This window comes from Rhincodon typus, chromosome 23 (genome assembly GCF_021869965.1).
Source record: "Rhincodon typus isolate 14 chromosome 23, sRhiTyp1.1, whole genome shotgun sequence".
Classification (NCBI taxonomy): Eukaryota; Metazoa; Chordata; class Chondrichthyes; order Orectolobiformes; family Rhincodontidae; genus Rhincodon; species Rhincodon typus.
Window position 1 is genome coordinate 7,080,385 of NC_063354.1, and position 12,579 is coordinate 7,092,963.

At 40.8% G+C, this 12,579-nt stretch overlaps 1 protein-coding gene across 1 annotated transcript in view; it reads left to right on the forward strand.

Annotated features, from left to right (window-relative positions):
- The window catches only part of p4hb (prolyl 4-hydroxylase, beta polypeptide), a 33,580-nt gene extending 23,220 nt beyond the window's left edge, over nucleotides 1–10,360 (forward strand). Inside the window, exons 5-11 of the mRNA XM_048610954.1 lie at nucleotides 2,141–2,245; nucleotides 2,692–2,817; nucleotides 4,390–4,590; nucleotides 6,267–6,387; nucleotides 6,955–7,136; nucleotides 7,363–7,449; nucleotides 9,568–10,360. Of these exons, the coding sequence (XP_048466911.1) occupies nucleotides 2,141–2,245; nucleotides 2,692–2,817; nucleotides 4,390–4,590; nucleotides 6,267–6,387; nucleotides 6,955–7,136; nucleotides 7,363–7,449; nucleotides 9,568–9,648 (903 nt within the window). The 3' untranslated portion in view covers nucleotides 9,649–10,360. The remainder of the gene's footprint in view (nucleotides 1–2,140; nucleotides 2,246–2,691; nucleotides 2,818–4,389; nucleotides 4,591–6,266; nucleotides 6,388–6,954; nucleotides 7,137–7,362; nucleotides 7,450–9,567) is intronic.
- Nucleotides 10,361–12,579: the final 2,219 nt, after the last annotated feature.

Below are 12,579 nucleotides of genomic sequence, written 5' to 3' on the forward strand. Positions count from 1 at the left end.
TAATTTGAATTATTTCTTTTATTTTGTCACCAACAAGCAGCAATATTTTAATTTGTTTTAAGCCTATCCTAACTAGGAAATACTTCATGATATTGTGCTGATCTTTGTTAACACAGATACCTAACTTTGCATTTTAATGGTGTATGGAAAATTGAGTAAAATTCTAGCTCAGCCCTAGTATTTTTAATGGGTGAGATGACCTAAGTGGTCATGCTGTGTACACAAGTTGTGCAAAAAGTTCCTTTTTTTGGTTGCTTGTTTTTGTCAACCTGTTTCAGCAGCTACAAACCATGGGGCATTTGGGTTGGAGCATGAGGAGACTCCAATGTGAAGTGATGCATGTAGACCGAAGAATGCTGGAACAACTTGGCACTGGTGGTCTTGAGTTCCAGGGTGCTATTATTGAGGGTGTAGTCCACAAATTGTAGGAATTCCAGATTGACCAGTGTGGATTATTGTCCTTTTTGGCCCTTGGTAGGGGAAGTAAGGTGTTTGGAATTTTTCTTCAAATGTCTGGTGTTGTTACATAATTAAATTGTAAAGAGGTGTGTCAGGGCTTTTTTATTTTTAGTTTTGAGATGGCACAGCCTCATTTAGTGCTCGCTGCTGCTAAACCTGATCGTGTGTGTAATTTCACACTTTGGCAGATACACCTCCAACTATGACTTAATGCACAGGCAATATGGTCATGTCCATATATATATAATATTGCTGCTGTTAATGGAACTGGAATTGTGATGTAGACACCATGTTTCTAATTGCAGCTCTATTGGCAACAGCTCTGCCATTTTTTTAACTCCCTGCCTCAAAACAAAACTGGGATCTGTGTAAAGGAATGTCCTGGATGGGTGAAGCTTTGAACAGAAAGCAAATTATGAAGTATTAACAATGCAGAATCAGGCTGTTTATCTAATCTTGTCATTGCTGCTGTCCATGCTCTGTTTCTTAAAAAAAAAAAAAAAAACCTGCCCATCAATTAAGTCTTCAATATCTCATTACTTTCTCCATGCTATGTGTTTTGAGCTTCTCAAATGCATCCTTTTTTGCATGTCTTGTGCTCCCTGGGTGGCAGGCTCCACATTTAGACCAATTTCCAGGTAGAGAAGCTTTTCCTGAATTCCCTGTTGGGTTTATAATGACTGTTCTATTTGTTCCCTATTCCTGATGTTATCTGCAAAAATTATGGCTTTTTTTTCATATAAATGAACATGTGAACTTCATCTTGATTTTAGGAGGTATCCTTGTTTAGTGATGTTTTATCTAAACTCTTCACGCAGAAGAGTTTCATCTCCTTGATGCTTTATGGGTGTAGGTAATGAAGTAGAGTAACACTGGTATCCTTTTGGCAGTTCCTTAGTAGTTGAGAAGTTTGTATTGTGTAGCTTGTACTGAACCTCAATGTGGCAGGGATTTGGTGCACAAATTCTGTGCTGACAGAAAGATGGCTTCCACAGTGCAATCCAGAGGGATAATTCTCAAGGCTGAGCTACTTAACTGAAATCTCTGTTCAAGCAACAGGATATTAACCAGGTCTCTCATAGTATGTTGACTAAGCAGAAGTAAACCATTCAGCCTCTTGAGCCTGCTCTGCCATTCACTAGGATTGAGGCTGACTTGCTTGCTTTGAATTCCATAGTACCATCTACCCCCAATAATCTTCAACTTGCTCCTGCTTAACAAGAACCTATCCCTGTCTGTCAAATACTCTGACGGTTTCTCCACTGCTTTCTCAGGCAGAGTTCAAGTTTCATAATACTTTTTTTGTCATTGGTCCTGAAAAGTCAAGCCCTAGTTTTGGACTGACCAAGATACGTTATTTCCACATGCACTTAGTCAGGACTATTCAAGATCTTATACAGTTTAGTCATGTCATAGCTTGCCCTTCTAAACCCCAGTGAAAACAAACCCAGTCTGACTAACCTATCCTCTTAAGACAATCCACTCCTTCCATGTATTCAGCTGGTCAACTTCCCTTCAGCCTGTGATGCTTTACATCTATCCTTTAACAAGGAAACAGACTGGGCACAACAATGTTGTATGGTTGGGCATTGTGTAATAAAGTGGCTGCTGTTGCTCTGGGTATGTAAAATGTTTAAATGGATATTGAATTTTTATCTGACTAATGTTACTTCTGTTTCAGTTTGACGAAGGTCGTAATACATATGATGGTGAAGTTACAAAGGAGAATATAATTGAATTTATTAAGAGCAACCAGCTGCCTCTAGTTATTGAATTCACTGAGCAGGTACAGAAACATTTGGTTATTTTCTGGAACTGGGTGCTCCCCAGTACCATTCCCTCCCAATCCCTGCCCCAAAAAAAAACTTTGGATTAGCAATGGCTCTTGAAGGTCTGCTAATAAATTTTTTTCTTTCAATATGTTGAGAACATGCATAGTGCCTTGAATGAGACACAAATTAAGTCAGAACCATTGACAAACTCTTGTGGCAGCAAGCTGCTGTGTTTTTGAGGTGGCTGACTGCACTAATGTGCAATATTTGTTACAACAGTTCTTCCTATGGAAGATGTCACTCCATACAGGAGAATTACAGCATCACCCAACTTGTACCAATGTACATTTTGGAGTTGAAGTACCATTTCTGTGAAGTACTAATGTTGAGTGAACATTCTGGTGAAATCTGTTTTGCAACAAACTGTGAAAGTTCATTCATGAATGACCTTTTCTTGCAGTCTGCACCAAAGATCTTCGGTGGTGACATCAAGACCCATATGCTGTTGTTCATCCCTAAGAGCTCATCAAGCTTTGAGGAAAATTTGAGCAACTTTAAGAATGCGGCAGAAAGTTTCAAGGGCAAAGTAAGTGACACTTTGACATATAACTTTTCTAGGTCAGACATTAAGTTATGGTGCGTGTTTAACCTGTGGCTTAAATACCCAAATTTTGTTAACGAAAATGGGAAACGTGTGTAAATCTCTTAAATATACCTCTTCTGGCCTAATTGGATCAAAATCCCATGACACCAGGTTATAATCCAACAGATTAGCCTAATGGACTATAACCTGGTGTCATGTGACTTATGACTTTGTCCACCTCAGTCCAACACTGGCACCATCAGGCCTAATTACAGTTCTTTTCCACTTAATCTTATCTGAAATTGAAGTCATCCACTTTGGGTTGGAAAGAAGTGATTTAGAGTCTAGTGTGCTGCTTAGACCCGACTGCAATCTTTAAAAACAAGTGGAATTTTGGCTGTAGTCTCATTTGATTTCACTGAAATTCAAGTGAGAAATTAATGATTCACTTTTGCAATCTTCCATTTTGGACATCAGGCTTCTTCTGTATTGAGCAGATTTGCCACAAAGCATCAAAGCGGTTACTCTGATAACTGGCTTGTTCCCTGGAATTTGGAACCAAGAGTATTTACAGCTAAAGGGATTTGTCATGGGTGAATCTGTTTCCAGTAAGGGGCCATCAACAGCATTGCCTGAAATTTAAGTCGGATGCTTGAGTGAAATCATGGTTTACTTTTATCAAACAGTTAGCTTCACTGAGCTGCCAGCGAATTTCTGTAAGCTCTGGTCTGTCTTGACTACAAGCAGCAAATAGGACCTCTTTCCCAGCCCGTGCACTGCACCCTAATCACTGCTTTTCTTTTGAGCCCCAACTTTTCCATAGCACTATGTGGCACTTCTATTCTAAACCCTAACTGTCTGCCTTCATCTGACTTTTTAGTTTACATTACCCTGTATTTACAGTTTTTGCTTCGATTGGATTCAATGAATAGGCTCTGCAGCCTTTCAGACTCACCTGAATGCTTTTAAATAATTTAGCTCTAACTCAAAACAAATGATTCATCTGGACTTGCATTACTGCAAACAGTATAGACAGACAGCATGTTTCTAATTTAGGATCAGAAGCACGGGTGGGTTTGTTATATCCAGCTTCACAGCAACATGATCCCAGACTTTACAAGTGCAGTAGATGCTTCAATTTGCATTTGTCCCATTTTCTACATTGCTGTTGGCATTTTCTACTTGAATATGATTTAACTTTAGGATTAAAGCTAATATGCATTGGCCATGAACTAGATATTGGGATGCTATTCATCAATAAGATGCAATTGTATCCTTTTTGAGTGCATATGCTTTGTAGTGGACTTTGCTAATCACCAGTCAGTAATGAAGTCAAGTGCTTTTCTTGTTTCCTGTGGTACTAGCCTTGGGCTGTTGAAGCTGCTTGAGTGTCCAGGTATTAAACCCAACCCCAATATACTGAAATCAAATTTGATATGAACTAATGTTTATGTTTCTGGGTTTGGAGAGATGACTCACTTTGATAACTAGGTTTTAAGGATCTTTCCCTCCCATGTTTGAAGCAGCTCCTTCGACCTGTCAAATGAACTTGCCCCTTCAAAACTCTCCCACCAGATCCTCTTCATCTACATTGATAGTGAAGTTGAGGACAACCAAAGAGTTCTGGAGTTCTTTGGTTTGAAGAAAGAGGAATGCCCAGCCATTCGCCTCATCACCCTTGAGGAGGAAATGACCAAATACAAGCCAGAGAGTGAGGACATCACTGTAGACAATGTCAAAATGTTCTGCAACCAGTTTTTGGAAGGGAAATTGAAGGTGAGACATCTTCAAATCATTGGGTGCTGACTATATTTAAAAGCCTGCTTCATGAACTGTGGTTTTCTTTTTCAAAAAAAAAAATGTGTGACGTGGTCAGGGTGGGAGTGCAGATCTGTTTAGGTGCATCTAGGCACCAGGGAGAAAGGAATTGAAGGATATGCTGATGGTTTGAGATGTGTGGAAACTCTTCTGAGGCAGGGTAGGCCACTTGGCTGGATGATCTCTTTGCATGTTAACATTTAAATTGGTTAAACCTGAAGGATGCCATTTGGGGAGTTGGTATCTTAGAGGTCTGCTTTTTGTCAATTAGTTTCCCCATTTGTCATGACAGTACTAACTTTGCACTGGGTTGTGTGTTCTAGATGTTGGCAGACTTCTACCATTCTCAAGTATCATTTTTAATCCATGGCAATGCAGTATTCTGTTTTTAAGCTGCAATAACTTACACTTGTGGGTAGTAATCCCTTTCTCTACCTAGCCAGTGTGATATACCAAGTGGGTGATTTGTGAAGGGATGCAAGGGTGAGACCAGTGTATGCAGGGAGGAGACGACAAGGTGCAGAGCTGGATGAACACAGCAGGCCGAGCAGAAAGGCTGATGTTTCGGGCCTAGACCCTTCATCAGAAATGGGGGAGGGGAAGGGGGTTCTGAAATAAATAGGGAGCGGGGGGAGGTGGATAGAGGAGAAGATAGGTGGAGAGGAAACACCGGTCAAAGAGGTGGGGATGGAGCCAGTAAAGGTGAGTGTAGGTGGGGAGTTAGGGAGGGGATAGGTCAGTCCAGGGAGGACTGACAGGTCAAGGGGACAGGATGAGGTCAGTATGTAGGAGATGGGGGTGCGGCTTTAGGTGGGAGGAAGAACAGGTTAGGGAGGCGGGGATGTGGTAGGGGGAGGGAAGCTTTGAAGCTTGTGAAATCCACGTTGATACCATTTGGGCTGCAGGGTTCCCAAGCGGAATATGAGTTGCTGTTCCTGCAACCTTCAGGTGGCATCGTTGTGGCACTGCAGGAGGCCCAGGATGGACATGTCGTCTGAGGAATGGGAGGGGGAGTTGAAATAGTTCGTGACTGGGAGGTGCAGTTGTTTATTGCGAACCGAGCGTAGGTGTTCTGCAAAGCGGTCCCCGATGTAGAGGAGACCACAACGGGTACGGCAGATGTGCAGGTGAACGTCAGGGAGGAGTTAACTTTGAGCACAATGAAATACTAGGTAAATACATAGACACTGAGGATTTAATTAGGTGGGCTGTGAATTGTAGCTTTAGCGTTTTGGATCTATAATGGGAGGAATAGTCATATCAAATTGGAAGTGTCAGTAATAGTGAACTGAGCCAATGCAAATTACTCACATTAGAATAGAAACAAATACCAAAATGCTGTATGTGAAACCTGACTTTTCTCTCTGGATATGGAGCCCTTCTTTATTCTTAAACGGATTACAAAATTCCATGCAAGAGTATAGAATTAAGTTCATTATGATGGGGTCGGTGTCCTCCTGGTGTCATGTTTCATCCAGTCGGCAATACTCAAATGTGCTGTTTGAAAAATGCAAATTCTGGTAGCAATCTGAATGTGATCACTGTCGAGCAAATGTTTGAAATCCAGCATTGCAGTGACTGTTCTGGAACTAAAAGCTTTCAAGGTGTTTGTTCTTTTGCTTTCACCCCTGTAGCCTCATCTCATGAGCCAAGATGTGCCCGAAGACTGGGACAAAGAAGCTGTCAAGGTCCTTGTTGGCAAAAACTTTGAGGAAGTTGCCTTTGATGAAACAAAGGATGTTTTTATTGAATTCTGTAAGTGTGACAACTGCTTCAATGCAGTTCCCCTCACTGGTCCTTCTGTTAAGTATGCCTTTTTAAAGATCTGAGATTTTAATTGTCAAGGTAATACTGCCACATTTAAATTGTGGCCAGTGCATGTATACCTAAAGAGGCCTTTAAGTCTAGCTGCCATAGGCTTCATTGAAATTAATTCTACTTCCCTAATCTGGCAGCCATGCTATTGTTCTTTGCCGGAATGGAGGCCCAATGTATTAATACACATTTTGTCTTTACTGAGTTGTAGAATAAGATCTCTCCTTGATTTGCATGCTAATCAGATGAATGATATTTTCCAATTGGAGACCAAAGACTGGATATGGGGTATTGAAACTGAACAAAGTATAACAAATCAATCCAGAATTGATATAGGGAAAACCAGAAATACTGTGGGTGCCAGATGAGATTCTCTCTGACTTTAAGGAGCTATAGCCTGAGGGAAACAGATTCCACACAGACCCATGAGCTGGGGCATGTGCCAGGAACTGCAATATTACATAAATCTGGGCTAATTTACCTGAATAAAATATTCTCTTGCTATAGATGCTCCATGGTGTGGTCACTGCAAGCAGCTGGCCCCTATCTGGGAATCTCTGGGAGAAAAGTACAAAGATAATGATAAAATAGTTATTGCGAAGATGGATGCCACTGCCAATGAAATTGAGTCTGTGAAGATCCACAGTTTCCCCACACTCAAATTCTTTCCTGCCAGCTCTGAGCGAACAGTGAGTATTGGTCCACAGATCTCTAATTCATCTATGTTTTTGATCAGGTATTTAACTTTTATTGCAAGTCAATCCCTTTAAATGTGGCATTGCTGTTCCTCAGTGCTGAAAATATTTGCTTCTCCAGTTACCAGGTCAAACATCAAACCATGAAATGTCTCAGTAATTGAATATTTACATTTACCATTTCTCCATGTCATTTCAAGTTTGATTTTTCTGTTTACAGATTATAGATTTCAATGGTGAGAGGACACTTGAATCTTTTGTCAAATTCCTAGAAAGTGGAGGAAAGGATGGAGGCACTGTTGATGAGGTAAGTACAAATTAGGATTAGTGAAGGTCATTGTGGCCAGTCTGGCTGGACGCTGAGCTAGGAGTTTTGACTTGACCTGGAAGGTAGTAATGTTGAGATTGTGGTGTTTGTCCCTGAGCTGTTGGTATCTGAGAATCTGCTAGCCAATTCTAGTGTGGTATGTAATGAGCTTCACTAATGACTTGTGGCTGCAATGTGACACTGCTGATGACCAAATCATGCTAGTTGCTTTTGGAGTTGGATGTATATGTCCATCACAAGGTTTTATTGCACTGGGAAATGCTAATCTAGGTAGCATTTGTGATACTCTGCTTCACGTTATTCAAAGAGTTCAAAGAAATTAATGGCAGGTTCAGAGCTGAAATGGGAAGAAGCTGGAGGGATTTGGGAGGGAGAAAATAACAAGTTTAAATATACATAATACTATTTTAAAAGCATCTAGTATATTTTTGGCCTCAATTGGATAAGTGCAGTCCACATTCCTTTTTGTCCTTAGACAATTTTATCTTCCTAGAATAGCCAAAGTTGTTTTTGTAGTCAAATCTACTTCAAGTTGAAGGACGAGTGTGTTAGTGTTGATTTTTACTTTTTTAGTGTTGACAATTTTTAAAATTTAAATAGCTGTTTTCCTTTGACAACTGTACATTGTTTATGCTGGTCAAGTGTGCTGCTTTCAAGTCCCTGCTGGCTGCTTTAGATAACATCTGCGGGGTGGTTAAAAAGGTGTGTGGCATGCTTGCCTTCATTGCTCACTCCTTTTTGAGTTGGGAAGTCGTGCTGAGGTTGTACAGGATGTTGATGAGGCTTCTGGAATGGTGTCCAGTTCTGGTTCCCAGTTAGAGGAAGGATATTATTCCTCTGGAGAGGGTTCAGAAGAGATTTAACAGGTGGTTGCTCAGTATGGAAGGTTTGAGTTATAAAGAAAGGCTGGATAAGTTGGGACTACTTTTTGACTGGTGTGGAAGGTTGAGAGGTGTATAAACTCATGAGGGGGATAGACAGAGTTAATGGTTGTGTTCCCCACCCTAGGGTGGGTGACTTCAAAGACTAGGGGGCACATTTTTATGGTGAGACAGGAAAGATTTAAAGAAATGAGGGGCAAACTTGAGGGTGGTTTGCATGTTGACTGAACTTTGAGGAAGTGGTGGATGTGGGTACAGTTCCAACATTTTAAACAACATTTAGGCAAGTACATGAATAGGGAAGGTTTGGAAGGATATGGGCCCAGGAGCAAGGACTAGTTTAGTTTGGGATTATGTTTGGCATAGACTGGTTGGATGGAAGGGTCTGTTTCTGTGCTGTATGACTGTTTCAGCTTGAAAGCTGTAACATTAGGATGGAAACGACCCCAAATCTCAAGTTTTGTGCTGAAATAGTGCAACTGTAAGGGTTGGGTAGGGGGGGAGTTGGCACCTGGTGGTCCTGATATATTCTGAAAGTGAGATTTTCCCCATCAGTCAGGGCAATGGGCATTTAACTGTCTTGTCAAAATCTGGCAAGAACAATGGATATAGTGATTGAGAACATACATACTTACTTCTGTCATCTTCTGCATCTACAAGTAACCGGCCTGCCGCCCCCCCCACACCCCCCCGCACAATTGCATGTGTAAATGGTTTTGGATGGGCCACAGAATAAGTCTAGGGTTCTCTGTCCCTTCTAGGTATTCATGTTCTTTCTCTTGCTGGTGCTGCCCCCCCACACCCCCAATAAAATGATAAGCAGGCTCCCTGGCTGAGATCAGCCAAAGTTAAACCTCAGTCTCTCCTGGCCACCCTCATTGAGCTCATGGGAGGGTAGGGGTGAAGAAAAAGGAGAGATTTTACTGGAAGTGTATATCCATCTCATCAATCCATTAGAGTCTGTTACTGCTTGTTTGTGCTCCAGAGTGTGATTAAGCTATTGATCCTATTTTAAGCATGTGATATCTCTACATGCCTTTCTCATTGTATAATGGCAGTAAACAGTTGGCAAAACTGTACACATTTGGCAGGTCAGGACTCACTACTTGGAAGTGGAATGAGGATTGGTGGGGTGGGACTGAGATTAGTGAATACTGTGAGCAACACGTTCTAGAAGTCGGTGCCACTTAACACTTGCACCTGTCTATTCACACAGGACCTTGAAGATCTTGAGGATGAGGAAGAGGAGTTAGAATCAGAAGATGAAGAAGCTGATCATCTTAAAGATGAATTGTAAAAATAATTGCAGCCAAAAACACTACTATTTTGTACAACTCAAACAGTAAACATGGAATATTTAACAACAAGTTCTGAGTTGATAAACCAGGGAATATACAAACAGTTGTCAATGCACGCAGTGCAATTGCTATCATTTAATTTATTAGGGATCTTCATCCTTAATTTTTTCAAGCCACAAACTGATATCTACACTTGGGACTTTTTTTTCTTGTTACTGATTTCATGTAATGTACTTTTGTACAGGGGTTTTTAAACTTGTTTGTATTAACATTACATTTGACTGGTGATGGAAGGTTGTCTCTCACTTTGTGTCTGAGTTGCCTAGGAGGAGAGGAGTGCTGAACTACAGGCCACTGAATTGGGGTGGGGTGGGGGGGGAGAAGAAACATACAAGCCATTAAAAATCCATCAACTGCAGTATTGTTAAAAGGATGTGGCTTCTAGTTCTGCATTTCAGGGACTCTTCTGCTTCAATGTAAGCCTTTTTGATGTTTGAATCTGGATCCAAGGTGATTAACATGTTGTTTTTGCTAAAGGGTTGGGTGGGGTGGAGGGGGGGGGATACCGTGCAACAGTTGAAGGGTGGGTGACCAGCTTCATATGTGAATTGTGCAATTCTTTTGAGCATTCCAAGCTGTTTAACCAGAAGCAAAAGATTTGATGGCCAGGATGAAATTAAAAGAATTAAACTCTTTTTCTCCATTCTTTGACTTCTGTTTGCATTCTGTCTAGCTGATTTTTTCTTTTTTAAAATCTTGCTGAATTGTATTGAGGCTTGTTGAGCTTAAAGATTACTGATAAGCCACTTTCCAATTGAATGGTATCTCAAGGAACTAGATATGCTCAATTATATATGTGCAATTCTCAGCAAGTCTGACTTGAAATAATCAAGTTGAAAATGAATGGGCTTTTAAAAGCTCAATGTACTGGAAAATAAGACTCATAAATCCATGAGCTTTGGGTATGTTTTCAGAATACTAACCTACATCATAAAATGTGATCCAGACTATATGGTGCCAACATCTGATTTGTACAAAAACTGACAAGTGGAAGTAGATTTAACCTGCCCATTATTGTCTGATCTCCACTTTAAACCTTGACTGGTTTTTCACATCTAGGCTGCCCTGCCCTGTACTGTTCAAGTACACCTTGTAGTTGGTGGATCTATTCAGCAGCATCATAGTTCAAACCAGGCTGTTACCTATGCACCAAGATCCACTGTACTTGGGAGTAACAGCTTGCAGAGTTATTTGGAAGTTAATGAAAAAATTATTGCTTCAAACTAATCTACCCATACAGCTTCCATTGAAGGAGCTAATTTGCCCTAATCAAGGATTTTCTGCTCCATTTGAATTGACTGAGCTTTCAACAAGAATGACCACTGAGTTTTTAAGTTGGAATAAATTCCCTACACACAATCTAAATCCTGACCTGTTTGGAACAGCAATAGGGTACACTTGTATTAGCTGTACTTCAGTATTGACCAGGGTTGTTGAGTTTTTGAATAGTGGATGAAGATGTGAGTGTCTAAGATGCTACTTAAGTGCATTGTGGAAACCTGGTGGTATCAGACCATGTGAAGAACTGTTTGGGGATAGATGGTGACAGGATATCAACATCTGTGTTTATTCTGCACCTGTTTTGAATTTCACTTGCCTTGGCCAATCCACAATGAGCATTCAAAACCTCTGGCTGTGCTAGCATGCAGAACTTAATCATTGCTCTTTCCATTTTGCATCTAGGCATCCTGGGTCTGAGAGTTGCTTTTTCAAGGAAAGAACTCTAAAATGAACTAGTGTTAAATTTCTCATGTATGACTAATTAAAATCTTGAACAGGAGAATCTTTTTCTCAAAAGCAGCCACTGTGGACAAAGCTAGAAGTGAAATGTACAGTCACCAATTCAAATGTTTAGATCTGATGGAGTGCTAAATCTTTTCTATTTTCCCCCTTGGCATTTTCAAGTAAGCTATTCTTCAATGTGCCTACTTTATCTGATTCAGCCCCTTGACTGAGTGAATCGGAGGTTCACTACTAATCACTTACCAAGTAATACAGCATTGAAACAGGCCCTTCACCCCTAACTGGTGCCCACTCAGCTAGTTCAATTGCATACATTTGATCCATATCCCTGTAAACCCTTCCCATCCATGTACCTATCCATATGTTTTAAATGTTATTGTACCTGCCTCGACCATTTTTCCTGGCAGCCCATTCCCTATATGCACCACTCTGAAGTTGCCCCTCGGGTCCTCCTTAAATCTTTGCACCCTGATCTTAAACCTATTCCCTGTAGTCTTCAATTCCCCATCCCTGGGGGGGAAAGACTGCATTCATCCTATCTGTGCCCCTCCTGACCTTTTTATACACCTCAATGAGATCACCCCTCATTCTCCAATGTTCCAACGAATAAAGTACTATCCTGCCCAATCTCTCCCTATAACTCAGGCCTAGTCCTGGCAATATCCTCCAATCATCTTTAATCATTTTCCAGTTTAACTGTCTTTCCTATAACTGACCAAACTGTGCACAATACTCCCAAGTGCAACCTCAATGACTTCAACTGTAACAACATCCCAACTCCCATACTTGATGCCTCAACTGAAGTCCAGAAGCCTACATCCAACCTCACTGTCCATTTGTGATGCTTTCAATGAACAAGTACTGAGTCCTTCTGTTCCACAACACTCCTCAGGGCCTTACCATTTACTGTATAAGTCCTAACTTGGTTTGACTTTCCAAAGTACAACACCTCACACTTGTCTGTATTGAATAGCATTTGCCAGTCCCTCAGTTCACTTTCCCCATCTGATCAAGATCCTTCTGATTTTTGATAACCACCTTCACTCCAAGATGCCTCCTAATTTTGTATCATCTGTAAACCTACTAATCATGCCTTGTACATTCACATCCGGATCATTTATATAAAA